Raw genomic sequence first — 17075 nt, 5'->3', positions numbered from 1 at the left:
CGTTTCCCAGGACCGCGGTGCTGGGAAACCTAGCACCTAGGGTCGACAAATCCTATTGTTTTGTTGACCCTATTGTAATCGTGCTGTTTATTATTATTAGGGCCCGAGCGACGACGAAGTCGTCCGTGAGCACCCTATTGTAATCGCGCTGTTTATTATTAGGGCCCGAGCGATGACGAAGTCGTCCGAGGACCATATTGAAATCGCGCTGTTTATTAGGGCCCGAGCGATGACAGTCACCCGCGGAGGACCCTATTAAAATCACGCTGTTTATTATTATTAGGGCCCGAGCGACGACAAAGTCGTCCGCGGAGGACCCTATTGAAATCGCGCTGTTTATTATTAGGGCCCGAGCGACAACGAAGTCGTCCATGGAAGACCCTATTGAAATCGCGCTGTTTATTATTAGGGCCCAAGCGACGACGAAGTCGTCCGTGAGAACCCTATTGTAATCACGCTGTTTATTATTAGGGCCCGAGCACCTAGCGGTGTGAGGACCCTATTGAAATGCAAGGATTTTTTATTATTAGGGCCTGAGTACCTAGTGGTGCGAGGACCCTATTGAAATGCAAGGATTTTTTTATTAGGGCCCGAGCACCGACCGAAGGCTGGCGAAGGCCCTATTGAAACTGCTCCGTTTATTATTATTAGGGCCCGAGCAACGACAAAGTTGTCCGAGGACCCTACTGAAATCGTGCTGTTTATTAGGGCCCAAGCAGGTCACAGACCTGCAAGGTCCCTATTGTTTTTCGAATGATTATTATTAGGACCCGAGCAGGTCACAAACCTGCGAGGTCCCTATTGTTTTTCGAATGATTATTATTAGGGCCCGAGCACCTAGCGGTGCAAGGACCCTATTGAAACGCAAGGATTTTTTATTATTATTCTTCTTCCTCCAAATGAATTGCCTTTTTGGGAGGCTTAACATACCCGAAAACTCATGAAACTTTGCACACATCTCAGAACTGGTAAAAAATTTAATACTTTAAGGGTCTTGTGCGCGGGTTCCAAAAAATGGCTCAGTAGCGCCCCCTACAAAAGTTTGAGAAAACAGCCCCTGAAGCCAGTTTAACCTACATGTATGAAACTTGGCAGGCTTATGTAACGCTCAGAGACTTACAAAAAAGCCTCTTGGAGGCATGCTCTAAACCCAACAGGAAGTCAGCCATTTTGAATTTACTGTGCAATTTTGGTGCATTTTTGGCCATTTCCAGGGGTCATAAATGAACGAACTAGTCCTAGAGATTTCATCCGATCGACTTCAAACCTTGGTCTGTCCCATCCCAAGACCTTGAAGATGAAAAGTTATCAAAAGCTTGAGTTTTCGTCAATGCGTGTGACCGTGGGATGGCGTCAAAGTTAAGGGTCTCGCCACTAAACAGGAAGTAGTTTATAACTCCAGCATACATGGTCCAATCTTGCCCAAACTGCACAGGATTGATGACAGTCTCGCCCTGAACACGTCTACATGTCAATAATTAGAGATAAACATAGCCCCCCCTTACTGGCAATGGGAAATGTCATGTTTTAGACTTTAATGTACATCTCCTACAGACTTGACCAGATCCACTTCAAACTTGGTGAAAAAAGTCATAAGATGCTGATGATGCTTTATTGTGGAAACTGTGAGTTTTCGTCGAAGGGCGTGGCCACGGCCTGGCGGTGAACTTTGATGTTTTGCCGTGATGATAAACGTTGCTGTAACTTGACTCCACGTGGGAATATCTTGCCAAAACTTCACACATATGATGACAGTCCAGCCCTGAACACATCTACAGAGGAATTTTGAATCACTGCCATAGCGCCACCTACTGGCAACAGAACGCTACTTTATACATTCTTTGATGTCCCTCTTCTAGCAGGTTAATCAGACCCACCTCAAGCTTGCTGATCTAAGTCCTTAGACCTTGATGATACTTAAAAATGAAGCTTCTGGGTTTTCATCAAACGCTGTCACCGTGGTGCCACCTTGTTAGCCATCAAACACGATGTTGTTTTGAAGGGACAAGGGATGCTTGAAAACTCACCAAATGTGGCATACATATCACAGGTCGCAAGTCCTGTTGTCTGATGTGGTTTGTGTGCTTTGATGCACCAAGATGACTCAAAAGCGCCCCCTAGAATATTTCAATTAAGCAGCCCCCAAAGCTGGTTTGACCTGCATGTATGAAACTTGGTAGGCATCTGTAACACTCTATCACGTACAAAAAAGCCTCTTGGAGTCATGCTCCAAACCCAACAGGAAGTCCGCCATTTTGAATTTCCTTGTGCCACTTTTGTGCATTTTTGCCCCTTTCCAGGGCTTGTAAATTAATGAACTTGTCCTACAGATTTAATCAGATTGGCTCCAAACTTGGTGTATGTAAGCGTGACTACGTTGTGACCAAAAGTTATCACAGGATTTGCCCAATGTTGAATGGCACGCCCACTGCCGAGCGTTGAATCTTGAGGTCTCGCCATGAAAAATGAAATTGCTGTAGCTTTGGCATAAATGGTCCAATCTCCATCAAACTTCACATGATTCATATTAGTCCTGCCCTGAACACATTTTCATTACCATATTGCCTGATACTCATAGCGCCACCTAGTGGTGACAGGAAGTAGGTCTCAACACTTATTTTTCGATTTATCTGAAAGTTACATGCTGTGGTGATATTTGATATTTGATGGTGTATACAAAAACATGATGTATAATTAGTGCGCTCTCCAACTCCCTCTAGTGGAAAGAGGAAGTGATACAAAATGTAAAATATGTCATTCCAGCACTGTATCAAGGATATGCAGAGTCACTCCTGCATGCCGTGTCTAACTTCGACAGAAATGAACTGACGCGTCAGAAGGCATCCTGCCAGCCCCCCCGAGTTGCGTGAAGGTGCGAGGGCCCGTTCATCGCTGCTTGCAGCTTTAATTAGGGCCCGAGCGACGACGAAGTCGTCCGAGGACCCTATTGAAATCGTGCTGTTTATTATTATTATTATTCTTGCGACATTTCGTGTCCCAATTTCGGCCCTTTCCCAAATTTAAAAATGCTTCTAACTCTCCACATTTGTCCGGCCACATCCGAAATTCGATATTTTTGGGTGGTTGCACATGGTCGGCGCGAAATGCCGAAATAGCGCCCCCTACAAATTTTCAAAATACCCTCCTCATTGGGGTTAGTTTGTCGTAGGCAAACGAAATTTGGTACACACATGTATCATACCGAGACACACAAAAAAGTCTCTTAACGTCATGGTGAAATCCTAACAGGGAGTCGGCCATTTTGTTTTGAATTTTTTCGTTACAGCGATTTCCACAACTTACATTTGAACGAACTCCTCCTAGGGATTTCGTCCTATCGACTTCAAAGTTGGTACAGATCATCCTGAGAACATGCTGATCAAAAGTTATTAAAAGCTTTTCTCTATGTCAAGGGACATGGCCGCTAGGACGTGACAAATTTGGCGACTTTTCGTTTTCTTGCCATCAAATTTCGAACGGCTCTCCTGCCCACATACTTGATCTCAGCAGCTTCAAACTTGCTGGACATGATGAGGGCTCCGCCCCAAACGCCCCGATATGTTAATATCCCACCTTATTCATAGCGCCCCCCGGTGGTAACAGGAAGTGACCAGTTTTTACTTTAACATGTACTGATGACACAAACTTGACCGCATCAACTTCATTCCACTTCTAATGCCCGCAGAAGAAGTTGGTGAAGCTACCTTATGAACGCTGTGAAGCTACGGGGCATAACACAGTAAGTAGGAAATGTAAAAAACAAAAAAAAAGTCCTCTCACAAGCTGAGATGGTGCAGTCTAATGGTGTCCGTGTGGCAGCCTGACAACTATCGATCCCTCGCCAGTAAATACGTTTGACTTTTTGATGGCTTCAGCGATCTCATATCCTTATGAAAATTGATACACAGGTCAAGAATGGCTAGCTCTTTCATCTGATAGGGGCGCCGCCCATGGGGGGGACAAAATGCCTCTATAGTGCCCCCTTGAAATTTTCAAAAAACCCTCCCCATAGGGGTTTTTTTGGAGTAGGAAGATGAAAATTGGTACATATGTGTATGTTGCCCAGACGCACAAAAAAGTCTCTGCCATCAATGGTCTACTCCAAACAGGAAGTTGGCCATTTTGATTCAAAATTTTCATTTTGGTGGCGATTTTGTGATTTCGACACCTTGTATTTTGACGAACTCCTCCTACAGACTTTGTCCAATCAACTTCAGATTTGGTACAGATCACCCAGAGACCATGCTGATCAAAAGTCATTAAAAGCTTTTCTCTATGTCAAGGGGCGTAGCCGCTATGACGCCACCCTCGCCATCAAATATGTTTGCTTTTTGATGGCTTCATTGGCCTCATATCCTCATGAAAATTGATACACAGGTCAAGAATGGTGAGCTCTTGCATCTGATAGGGGCGTCGCCCATGGGGGGCACAAAATGCCTCTATAGCGCCCCCTTGAAATTTGAAAAAAAAAACCAACTCCCCATAAGGGTTTTTTTGGAGTTGGAAAATTGGTCAACATGTGTATGTTGCCCAGACGCATATAAAAGTTTCTGGCACCAATGGTCTACTGCAAACAGGAAGTCGGCCATTTTGATTTTGACTTGTCATTTTGGCATGATTTCCACATTGTGTATTTTCACGAACTAGTCCTAGGGATTTCATCCAGTCAACTTCAAATTTTTTACAGATCATCCAGACACCATGCTGATCAAAAGTTTTGCTCTGCATGTCTGTAGGTCAAAGAGCGTGACTGCTATGGTGCTGTCATTTTTGATCCATCGCCATGCATATTCAAGCAGCTCTCTCTCCCACATAATTCATCCAAACTGCTACAAAATGTCTGTACATGATAAGAGCCCCACCCTCAACGCCTCCATATGCTCGTAGGCAATCTTGCTCATGGTGCCCCCTTGTGGAAACAGGAAATGCCCTATTATACATTGACATTGTCCGATTTGCTCGAAACTTCACATATGTGATGAGGGTCTGCCCCTGGACACACCTGCACACATTTAGTTACATTCCTAATATCCCTGGTGGATGAACAAAACATTGCGTTTTTTCTCTCCTGACAGGTTTTTTTCTCCCTTCTCGCTTCGCGCCACATCCCTTGTGTGCCTCAGGCCCCCCGCGATTGCATGGGGGAGCGAGGGCCCAATCACAGCTGCTTGCAGCTTTAATTATTATTATAATTCTTTTGAACATTTAATCACCAATTTGGCCCCTTTCCCAAATTCAAAAACTCACCAAATTTGGCACACGCATTTGGTCTGGCGAAAAATTTGATATTTTGGCAGTGTGGTATGTGGACAGGGCAACATAGCACCCCCTAGAAAATTTCCTGCCTCGAGACCCACCTGTTAGTTTCACCTACACTCATGAAAATTGGTGGGCTCATAGAACATGCCAAGATGCACAAAAAAATCCTCTTAGACCCATACCGTAAACCCAACAGGAAGTCGGCCATTTTCATTTGAATTTTTTAACGAACTCCTCCTAGGGATTTCATCTGATCGATTTCAAATTTCGTAAAGATCATCTAGAGGCCATGCTGATCAAAAGTTGTTAAAAGAATATCAGTAGGTCAAAGGGCGTGGCTGCTAGGGCGTGACAAATTTTGGCGACTTTTCGTTTTCTCGCCATCGAATTTCAAATGGCTCTCATGCCCACATACTTGATCCCAGCAGCTTCAAACTTGCTGGACATGATGATGCCCTGAACGCCCCGATATGTTAATATCACACACCTTGTATTTTAACGAACTCCTCCTACAGATTTTGTCCAATCAACTTCAGATTTGGTACAGATCATCCTGAGACCATGTTGATCAAAAGTTATTAAATACTTTTCTCTATGTCAAGGGACGTGGCTGCTATACTGCCTCCATATTTGATGCATCGCCATGCATATTTGAGCAACTCTCTCTCCCACATACTTCATCCTAACTGCTTCAAAAATTCTGTACATGACAAGAGCCACGCCCTGCATGCCTCTTATTCTTAAACTCACTCTAACTCATAGCGCCCCCTTGTTGAAACAGGAAATGCCATATTTTTATATTGATAAACACCAACCCCATACTCAACTACATTTTGTGGCCATGTATTTATCAAGTTGATGAATGTCCACAGTGACACACGTGTGCTGTCATGTAACAGGCTGCCCATGGCGACTTTTGATCCTTCGTCATGGAATATCAAGTCCTTAAACTCCATCATGCATTGCTCTTATTGGCCACAATTTGATATGTGTGATCATGGTCTGCCTCTGAACATATCTGCATGGCAATATATTGGTTTTAGTCATATAACCGCTTCAGTTATGTGTGCTGCTGGCCCCCCGTGGTGGCGCGGGAGAGCGAGGGCCCAATCACAGCTGCTTGCAGCATTAATTATTCTTTCTTTCTTTCTTTCTTTCTTTCTTTCTTTCTTTCTTTTTCCCGCCGCCTCTTTGAGGTTGAATTTGACCCCTAAACATGCTCACATCTTCACCAAAATTGGCATGCATGTCAGGACTGGTGAAAAATTTGATAAAATTAAACCCCAAAGTGCCAAAATGGGCTCTCTAGCACCACCTAGGCACACTAAAATGACCGCTGTGGCCTGTAGGAATGTCGCAGAAAGATCAAACCAAAAAAAAAAAACTTGCTTGTTTTCTCATTGAGACCTACAAATCACGCACTGACACCCTTGACCCCACAGGAAGTGAGGTAGTGCCTCTGAAAGTAACATGAGCAAATGTGGAGACATTGTCAGCTGTGAGCTAGTGTGGAGAGGGGTCTAAAATTGTCTAAAACTTTTGTCTTTAATTGTCTACGTGAGCTGGAGGCCCAAAACGGCAGGAGTCCGAGGTCCCACCAAACACTGCTTGCAGCTTTAATTTTTTTTTTGTTTCTTTAGTCTTTTTGTTCATGGATGTGTCAATGCAATAGCCACCAAAGTGCAGGCAAAGGTCCCTTTAAGTTTCCATCTGGTTGGTCAAAGTGCCCCCATGGTGTGGGATCTTAGGGCAAATATAAAGCTGAAGGCTCTGTGCAAAGGAAGTTTCCATTTTCTTCTATTTTCCAGTTTCAGAAATGTGAAGGCTTAGATCATGCAAATGCAAATGCAAATGATGGAAACAATTATTATTATTGCGTTTTTTATTATTATTAAATAAACAATTTTTTTCTTGTCTTCCTGCACCATGTTGTTGGGTATGCTTGTTTTTGTTAGGTTGCTGCCTATAAGAGGATTTTCCCACCTTCCTCTGGGTAATGGGACCCCTGTGTATCTTTGCCCTGGGTCTACGTAAGACTTTCCTCATGATTATTAATTATTCTCTTTAAGTTTTTTTAAAAAGTGATTTTTTTATTATGTATTTAAATATGAATTTACTTGTTTACAAATAGAGGTTTAAATTGTGACAAAATTGCCCAATGTGCTTGGTCCGGCACTGTTTGTGATGGGTAGCTTCAAGCTCAGAGCATCTCTGTGTGTACTGTCTTCGGAGAAGCTGTAAATGAGTTGTTAATACTCTGTCAGGCAATGACAGCAATGTATTGGTACCTTGGACTGGGACAATGGTCATCCCCAGGCCATGCTCCAGGTGTCTGCTGATGTGACACAGTCTGGGTCGGGACCAGCAGTCCCCTTTGGAGGCTTTGGCTAGAGTCTGCAGGTCCATACCAGTAGACACTGCCTGGAGAAGAGAAACATGACAGGATTGAACTCATGGAAGAATGAATCACAGTAACATACAGATAAATTGTTCTCTCATATTTAAGTATTGTGTTTATCTTAAACAATTCAATTAAGTGTACATGACATTAAAGTCTGGAACAAGTGCAACTTTTGTGCAGCCATGATCCACTCTGTTTCCAGTTTCTCTGACACAACAGAACTTGTCAAAGTTTAGCATAAGAGGAGATATACTGTCTTTGATGAGCTCAACAATCTCATTATATTCTATTAAAATGAAGCTGTACATAATTGTTTTTCAAACTTTTGCCAAATAGAGGTGCAACTAAAAAAGTGCACTTAGTAGAGTGCAAATCTCCAGTAGGCAGCCACATGGAAGCTTGTGCTGACTGCTGCCACTCAAGACAGTTCCTTTAATTTCAGCAGACAAAGAGTGTAGCATTTCAGTAGTGCTCTAAGCTAAGAAAATCACACGCCTCTGCTGTTTTTTTACAGAGGCAGAGAGCTTTCCTGCTACCAGATACTGTATGTGAAGTATAGATACATTGCAATTATGAGGATGAAAAAGGAGGCTGGAACAACTGGGGGAACCATAGAGAAAGCAAATGAACTAAACACCTTCTTCAACAGGTTTGACTCTATGCCTGCCATCTCCTCCCTAACTCCAGCCTCACCTGCACCATCTGCACCAGACCATCAACTGCTGGATGATTATCGCCCCCCCAAACCCTCCCCCCTATCTCACCTCTCCTCCCATCCACCAGTGGGACCCTCTGTCTCTCTGTCCCCTTCTAGCCCTTCTTCTCCCTGTCCCCCTCTACCATCTGACCCCTCCCCATCCTCACGCCAGGGTTTCTGCCCCCCCTCCTCTTCTCCCATATCAGCCCCCCAACCCCCTCACATCACTGCACATCAGGTGAGAGGAGTGCTGAAGAGACTGAACGTCAGGAAAGCAGCTGGCCCAGACAGGGTGTGCCCCAGGTTGCTAAAAGTCTGCACTGATGAGCTAGGGGACCCTCTCCAGCAGGTTTTCAATTTGAGCCTGCGTCTGGGTAGAGTCCCATCGATCTGGAAAACATCTTGCATCATCCCTGTTCCCAAAAAAAGGCACCCCAGTGACCCCCAACGACTTTAGGCCAGTTGCCCTCACCTCACAGGTAATGAAGTCCTTGGAGAGGCTAGTACTACACTGTCTTAAGCCGCAAGTACAAAATGCACAGGACCCACTTCAATTTGCATACAGGGAAAAGATAGGGGTGGAGGATGCTGTCCTGTATCTTCTCCACTGGACTCTCTCCTATCTGGATGGAGGTGGCTGCGCTGTGAGGACTCTTTTCTTCGATTTCTCGAGCGCATTTTATACCATTCAGCCATCCCTGTTGCAGGAAAAACTGACCAACATGGAAGTGGAGCCACATCTTGTGACCTGGCTGAGATCCAAGATGGCGCCAGTATGTTTGGCAGGCCGTCGGTCACCTCTACTCAGTTTATTGTTTGTTATTGCTCTGTTCCTATGTGTCTGCTGCTGGGATGTCTCGGCTCTATTTGCTTATGATCGCCAAGCTCTTCTCAACATTCGAGTCTCTGACACGTTGCTAACGCTGTTAAAGCATGAATTGGGAGACCAGACTGCAAGCCTCCCTCCTTTGCTGGCAGATATTCCATCTTACCTGCGCCGCTCACCTTGCGCCCCTCCCCGCAAAAAACGTCGGAGAAGACGGGGTAAGTGCGGTGGTGTATTGGTGAAAGTCAAGGCCTATCTGTCGCTGTCCTGTGTGGCTGATCCTCGCCTCCTTCGTAGTGGATTTTGCTACTCTTCTGCCGTCAGACGTTCAATACAGCTCAGAGGACCGTGGTTACGGATTGTCATTCCCAGCCCTCTCGCTGCTGCTGTTCCTGGCCTGATGATGCCGTCTGGCACGCCGATGGATGCTGCTCCTGCTACTTCGCCATTGAGCTCTGCTTCTGCAGGCCGGACGACAACACCGGTTCCGCTCGCTGTCTCCCATGGATCGTTGGCGGCCCCTGCCCAGTGTGGCCTGATGTCGGTGTCTCTTCCTGGGCAGCTGCGTGTGCCCAGAGGCGGCGTTGTCCACACAAACCTTCGCCCGCTAAGACGTGCCTCGACCAGCATGACTCCTAACGTTACCTTGAGGATGGCCTTGATCAATGCTAGATCCCTAGCTAACAAGACCTTCTTGCTGAATGACTTTTTCACCTCCCGTAAGTTGGATTTTATGTTCGTGACGGAAACCTGGCTGCATACTGGTGAGTCCACACCGTTTTCAGAACTTCTCCCTCCTGACTGTACATTTCTCAGCTCCCCTCGGACCACCGGCAAGGGTGGAGGGCTAGCCTGTGTTTTCAAATCCAGCTTTCACTGTCAGCAGATACCATCTGTCACTTACTCCAGCTTTGAGCTGCAGCTTTTTAAACTGAATTCCTCTCCTCCCTTGCTGTGTGCGGTGGTATATCGTCCACCCAAATACAATAAGAATTTTATTCAGGATTTTGAAAACTTTCTGCCAGGAATTATGGTGGATTTTGATCACTTCTTAATTTCCGGTGACTTGAACGTTCATGTGTGCTGCGAAACCACTTGTGAAATTTGTAATAGTGCTTGTATTTCTGATCACTTTCCTGTTATATTTTCTGCTACTGTCCCCTGCTCTGTTGTCGCTGCTTGTCCACCTGCACGCTGTTTTCGTGCTACAAATTCCAGCACTACGTTGCAATTTTCTATAGCTTTTAATGGTTATATGCATTCTACTGTGGAGGGGTATGGTGCCCTTAGTGCTGAAGAGCTTGTTGCTCTTTTTAACTCCACATGCACTAGCATTTTGGACGCCATCGCTCCCTTAAGCATCAAACGCCCTAAGGCAATTTCTGAACCATGGATAAATGACTCTATACGTGCTCTCAGACGCTCTTGTAGGCGTGCTGAGAGAAGGTGGAAGAAGGACAAGTTGCATGTCTCCGTTGGGATTCTACGGGATTGCTTATTGGAGTATCAGAAAGCAGTGAAAGCTGCTAAAATCGCTTACATCTCGCACCTTGTCTCAAACAACATTGATAAACCAAAGGTTCTGTTTAATGTTTTAGATTCTCTTGTTAACCCACATGATACTGCTCCCATTGTTCCAACTCCTGCTCTCTGTAATGATTTCCTCAACTTTTTTGTCGAGAAAATCTCTGCTCTTCATTCTGTACCTTGTCTTGCTGAGCCTGATCCCTCTGACCCTCCCATGTGCCCAGCTGTTTTTGACCAGTTTGAGCCTATATCACTGTCCTCTCTGTCAGATATAGTTAGTGGGATGTGACCCACAAACTGCCTCTCAGACAGTATTCCCTCGCACCTTCTTAAAGAGGTTTTTGATTCAGTTGGATCTTTTATTCTTGTTCTGATTCATAACTGTTTTAGTTCAGGGTGTTTTCCTGCCCCTTTTAAACATGCTATAGTGCAGCCACTCATTAAAAAGCCCAGCCTGGACCCCTCTGTTCTCTCCAACTTCAGGCCCATCTCCAAATTACCCTTCCTGTCCAAAGTGTTAGAGAAAGTAATTGTTGTACAGTTGCAATTATTTTTAGTACAAAATGATATCTATGAGAAGTTTCAATCTGGTTTTAGGTCTGGTCACAGTACTGAAACTGCTCTTTTAAGAGTGTTTAATGATCTTGTCTTAACTGTGGACTCAGGATGTGCCGCTATCCTGGTGACCTTAGATTTGACGGCTGCCTTTGATACTGTTGATCATAGGACCCTCTTATCACGCCTAGATCACTGTGTAGGCATTAAAGGTGCTGCCCTCAAGTTGCTACAGTCGTACCTAACCGACAGGAGTTTCTCTGTCCATCTGGGTGAATTCTCCTCAAATGTGGCCCCTCTTACCTGTGGGGTTCCCCAAGGTTCCATTTTGGGCCCTTTATTGTTTTCTTTATATATGCTGCCCCTAGGTTCCATTCTTCGTAAGCATAATGTTTCTTTTCATTGCTTTGCAGATGATGTCCAAGTGTACCTTCCTTTAAAATTAAAATGTAAGGACTCTCTGCAGCCTCTGTTAGCTTGTCTTAATGACATAAAAACTTGGATGGGCCTAAATTTCCTGAATCTAAATGATAATAAGACTGAGGTTATTGTATTTGGATATCCGGAATGTGTAAATGACTCTGCTGGTGCTCTGGGCCCCTTGGCTTCCAAAAACTGTTCTTTTATTAAAAGCCTTGGTGTCACTTTTGATAGTGCTTTTAAGTTTGACAGGCAAATTGGTTCTGTGGTCAAAGGTGCTTTCTTTCAGCTTCGCCTGCTCGCCAAAGTAAAGCCCTATCTCTCACCCAAAGACTTGGAGAGAGTTAACCAATGCTTTCATTACGTCTAGGCTTGATTACTGCAACTCTCTGTATGTGGGCTTAGATAAACGTTTTTTGCGGCGTCTGCAGCTAGTGCAAAATGCTGCTGCTCGCCTTTTGACCAGCACGAAAAAACGTGACCACATCACACCGGTTCTGGCCTCTTTGCATTGGCTTCCTGTCCACTACAGGATTGACTTTAAGATTTTGATGTTTGTTTTTAAGATATTGAATGGTCTGGCCCTCCAGTACTTAGTTGAACTCATCCATGTTCACACACCAGCTAGAGCACTGAGGTCATCAAATGAGTTGCTTCTAGATGTCCCGATATCTAGGCTCAAAACTAAAGGCGACCGAGCCTTCGCGGTGGCTGCCCCAAAATTGTGGAACAGCTTACCACCGTATATTAGATCTGCCCAGACTCTTGAGATATTTAAGTTGTTGCTGAAGACCCATCTTTTCTCGTTAGCATTTGACGCATGTTGAGCCGAACATTGCCGATGTATGGACTGTTTTTATCGAATTTTGTGCCTATTGTGCACTTTATTTTGTTTTCTATTGTTACTCTTAATATTTATATGTACTGTGTGCTCTAATACTGTATTTTTCTATTTCTATAGTTGTATTTTAATACTTTAGTGCTTTCTAGATTGTACAGCACTTTGGCAAACCTCGGATGTTTTAAATGTGCTATATAAATAAATTTGACCTTGACCTTGACCTGGATTACTGACTATCTTACAGACAGACCACAGTTTGTCAGGATGTGTGGTAATGTATCCAGCACCCTGACTTGCAGTACAGGAGCCCCACAAGGGACTGTGCTGTCCCCCCCAACCTCTTCACTCTATACACTGCTGATTTCCACCATAATTCTGAGTTCTGTCACATGCAGAAATTCTTGGATGACACAGCCATCATAGCATGATGTAGCAAGTCTTTTGTCCCCTGTCCAATTAGACTGCACAACTCTCTGGCAGGGAGGGGGGAGGGAGGGAGATGATGAGGGGCACTGATTGACTGACTGACTGTGAATAACAGCACTACAGCACTTTATGGATTTTTATGGATTTTTAATGTCACATTTTTAATTATTTTATTTTACTAACCTATTTATTGGATTTCTTCTATTGATGTATGGTTATGTGTGTGTGAGCAGCTGATCACTGTTAAATTTCCTTCGGGATCAATAAAGTTGCATCTATCTATCTATCTTATCGATCTATCGATCTATCTATCTATCGGAATCATTTACAAACCAATAACAGAATATGATATTTACCTATAAGAATGATCACATTCATCATGTCAGAAATAGATGAGTTTTGTGTAATCCATAAAAAAAAAATAATATGAGAAATGTCAAAAGTTGGAATGTTTTTTCTAAATGAGCCTTACTTTAAGCACTGAATGTCTCCATCTTGCGCATGTGCAGGTCGAGTATCTAAACCAACAAAGTCACCTGTGACCCCTGATGACCCCAACTAACCTATATCTCCCGGTGACATCAGAGGACCTTTTCCTGTTCATCTTCTTGCTTTTGCAGGTAGACTTCACGTTACTGAGCTCTAGCTAAAGCTAAGTTAATGACTGCTCACTGCTGTTCATCGCGGGTAGCCTTGCGACAACTTTGTCGGAGTTGTGAGCTGCTTGCCCTCCGAAGGCTGCGACAAGCTAACGCTCCGCCGGTGAGAGGTTGTTGCAGTTTGCTGTGGACACTCCTTTCTTCGGATCATCATCCCCGGTCGATCTCTACAGCTGGTAAGTACCAAGCTTAAAGGGATAATCGACATTTTGGCAAATTCGCCTATTGCCGTAATCCCTATAGTCAAATAGGTAGGTACATTACCTTTAATTATCAGTGCCTGTTGTTCTGAGATTGGTGGGGCGGAGCTGCCTGCTGCTCAGTGCACAAAATGGAGGTGAACGGTACGGCCCCCTCTCTCCCTCAAAACTAATCAAATACACCATCAAATGACTCCAAAACGCTCTTGTGGACAACTTGTAGCTTACACATTCACTGTAATATTCACTAATGTAATATTACGAGACAGAGTTGGTTTGAAGCCAAATGCACAGCCGGAACTACATTCCAGACATACAGTACTTGCTGGGCAGAGTGATTTCAAACAGCGTATGTTTAGTGCAGTTACTCTAACTTAAGCTTACTATAAGCTTTGGGGAAAAAATCACGGTATAGCCGTTCTACTGGAGTGCATTAGATTACACAGGTGTACCTAACAAAGTGGCCAGTGACTGTATGTTACATACATATGTTGATGGTAGGATGGGATGAGGGTACGCCTCAAAATAATCACCGGAACACGGGGAGAACATGCTAACTCCACACTCATAAATTACTACAACTCCTGAGGGAACAACAACATAAAATGTTCACTAGCAGTCTGTTTATTCCCAACAATGAGAAGTAATGCCAGTCACTTCACTATATGCTCTGGGTAAGCACTTATCCATAACATAACCACAACAACATTTGCATTTTAGCCTTATTTACCATGCTTGGGTTGTAGGCTAATATTACTCAACATGGAGGTAACGTTACAGCAGAGAGATTGCTGAGCAAAATACAGAACGATCACTTACCATGTCTGCTCGTTTTGTGATGCCGACAGATGGTATGGCAGTATCTTTTAAGAAAAGCGTTTGAACCATTCCTGAGCTTCTGGGCTCCATCCTTTCACTGTAGTCCTCCGGTAAAAAATGGTTGGAGCAAACTAACATTTTCCGGACCATTTCCACAGGCGTGTTGGGGTCGATGTCCAGCACAAATAGCCATTGTTTCATCCTGTCCGTATTTTTGGTTGGTACTACGTGAAACTTCACTCTGCTCCATGTCTTCGGCTTGTTACCGCAACCTTTTACAATACATGTGTAAACCATGATTTACAACACTCAGTAAACTTTTCTCAAACTTTCTGGCACATCCAGCTGACAGCTGATTTGCGGGTGGTTTTTTAAAAAAAAAAATTTTCCCGGGTTCGGATCTGGGTGGAAAAAATAACATGCGGGTCGGATCGCGGGTTTTAGATAAACACATCAAACTAATCTTTTTAGTTCGTTCGGTAAACTACAGATAACTGTCTTGGTCATTATTTACTCTTTGAGGATCGCTTCCGCTATTTCGCAACGGTCATTGGTTCAGCTGTTTTCCACGCGTTTCACCATCTAATAACACAATTTGTGATTGGACGAGATAATCAACATGGCTGCCACCGTCTAACAAGCGCCGCTTCCAAAACAGTAAATAATTATTTAGGTATTTGAGAAATAAGTGGATAAAACGTACAACTATCACTTTATAATGTTTCTGAAGTGTTTCCCTGATGGATTACTTCTCTCCTCGATGGATTCTAAAAACATGTGACGGCTCGTAACTGCTGAACGTCGCTCTGGACAGAAAGTAAGTCTGTTATTACACATGTAAAGTTCCTTCACATAGATTAAAAGTTTAAAAGCATTAAACGTAACAAACGAGTGCTTTTACACTTGTATGGGAGAAGAACACAGAGGGTTGATGATGGAGCTGAAGTCAGGTTTTTATTGTGAGAGCTGCTTCATTCAGGTCGTTGTTTACTCACTGGCACCTTAACTGTGGCGATATGCTGTTCAATATTCAGCCAATATGACCCAGAATGATTACTTTAATCCGGGTTACAGGTCGGGCTGCGGGTCATGTTTCAACGGGTCGGACCGGGTTGCGGTACTAATTGGCCTGATGTGCAGGTTTGCGGTTCGGGTGCGGTTTTGTACGTCCCCGGGTCGGGGTGGGGCGGATCTTGAAAATTGGACCCCTGCAGGACTCTGGTCTCAGGTGCGCACTGTGTCACTCCACCCAGTGGTTTACTAAAGAAAGTAATTCAGAGTATTTGCTTCATGTGTTGTAATGTCACTTAATTAGGGTTCTAACCCCAAAGGGGTAGAACCCTTCTAAGATTGTACCGGTTTATTATTATTATTATTAGGGTTCTAACCCCGAAGGGGTAGAACCCTTCTAAGATTGTACCGGTTTATTATTATTATTATTATTATTATTATTATTATTATTATTATTATTATTAGGGTTCTAACCCCGAAGGGGTAGAACCCTTCTAAGATTGTACCGGTTTATTATTATTAGGGTTCTAACCACGAAGGGGTAGAACCCTTCTAAGATTGTACCGGTTTATTATTATTATTATTAGGGTTCTAACCCCGAAGGGGTAGAACCCTTCTAAGATTGTACCGGTTTAATATTATCATTATTATTATTATTATTATTAGGGTTCTAACCCCGAAGGGGTAGAACCCTTCTAAGATTGTACCGGTTTATTATTAGGGTTCTAACCCCGAAGGGGTATAATCCTTCTAAGATTGTACCGGTTTATTATTATTATTATTATTAGGGTTCTAACCCTGAAGGGGTAGAACCCTTCTAAGATTGTAGCGGTTTATTATTATTATTATTATTATTATTATTTTTTGTTGTCTGCCGCTTGAGCTCAAATTCCCGTGAGCTGGAATAAGCCAGAAACCTGAAACTTGGCCCAATGATTGGAAATGATGTGCATCAACTTTTATTAAAATATGAGCCCAGTCGGCCACATGGTGGCGCTGTAATTAAGGCTTAAAAATGACTTTTTTGGGAGGCCACGCCCCTCACACCATAAGTCTGATTGACTTGAAATTTGACACACAGGTCCAGCTCAATGTGCTCTACAAAAAAGCCTCTGGGACCATTAAGCTCCGTCTGACTAGATTTTTTGCTAATTTGCATAATTTGAAAAACAGTAAAGTGACATAAACTTTTACAATTTTGACTCCATCAACACCAAATTTGGTACACGGCTTTGGGGGATGATAAGACACATTTCTATTATAAATGAGCCAGATTGGTCAAAAAACATGGCCGCCACGGACCAATGAATCTTTGCTGTGGGCGGAGCTTAGAATTGATTGGCCATAACTCCCACACCCTTTGACCTATCATCATCAAACTTGGTGGGTAGGTCCACAATGAGACTTGGAAGCTGCCTACCAAAGCATTTTGAG

General features: G+C 43.7%; 1 protein-coding gene and 1 long non-coding RNA gene across 7 annotated transcripts in view; one reads left to right on the top strand and one right to left on the bottom strand.

The window, feature by feature from the left end:
- LOC117259087 (Na(+)/H(+) exchange regulatory cofactor NHE-RF3-like) overlaps positions 1 to 17075 on the bottom strand; it is a 267423-nt gene that overhangs the window by 37018 nt on the left and 213330 nt on the right. For all 6 annotated transcript variants that reach the window (XM_078166828.1, XM_078166826.1, XM_078166827.1 and 3 more), the window contains one exon: positions 7548 to 7680. In XM_078166828.1, coding sequence (XP_078022954.1) covers positions 7548 to 7680 — 133 coding nt within the window. The remainder of the gene's footprint in view (positions 1 to 7547; positions 7681 to 17075) is intronic.
- LOC144462709 (uncharacterized) overlaps positions 15256 to 17075 on the top strand; it is a 67489-nt gene continuing 65669 nt past the window's right edge. Inside the window, exon 1 of the long non-coding RNA XR_013490923.1 lies at positions 15256 to 15447. This is a non-coding gene — a long non-coding RNA (uncharacterized LOC144462709). The remainder of the gene's footprint in view (positions 15448 to 17075) is intronic.

The sequence above is a fragment of the Epinephelus lanceolatus genome, chromosome 4 (assembly GCF_041903045.1).
Source record: "Epinephelus lanceolatus isolate andai-2023 chromosome 4, ASM4190304v1, whole genome shotgun sequence".
NCBI classification, from domain to species: domain Eukaryota; kingdom Metazoa; phylum Chordata; class Actinopteri; order Perciformes; family Serranidae; genus Epinephelus; species Epinephelus lanceolatus.
This window is presented reverse-complemented; position numbering and strand designations above follow the sequence as displayed.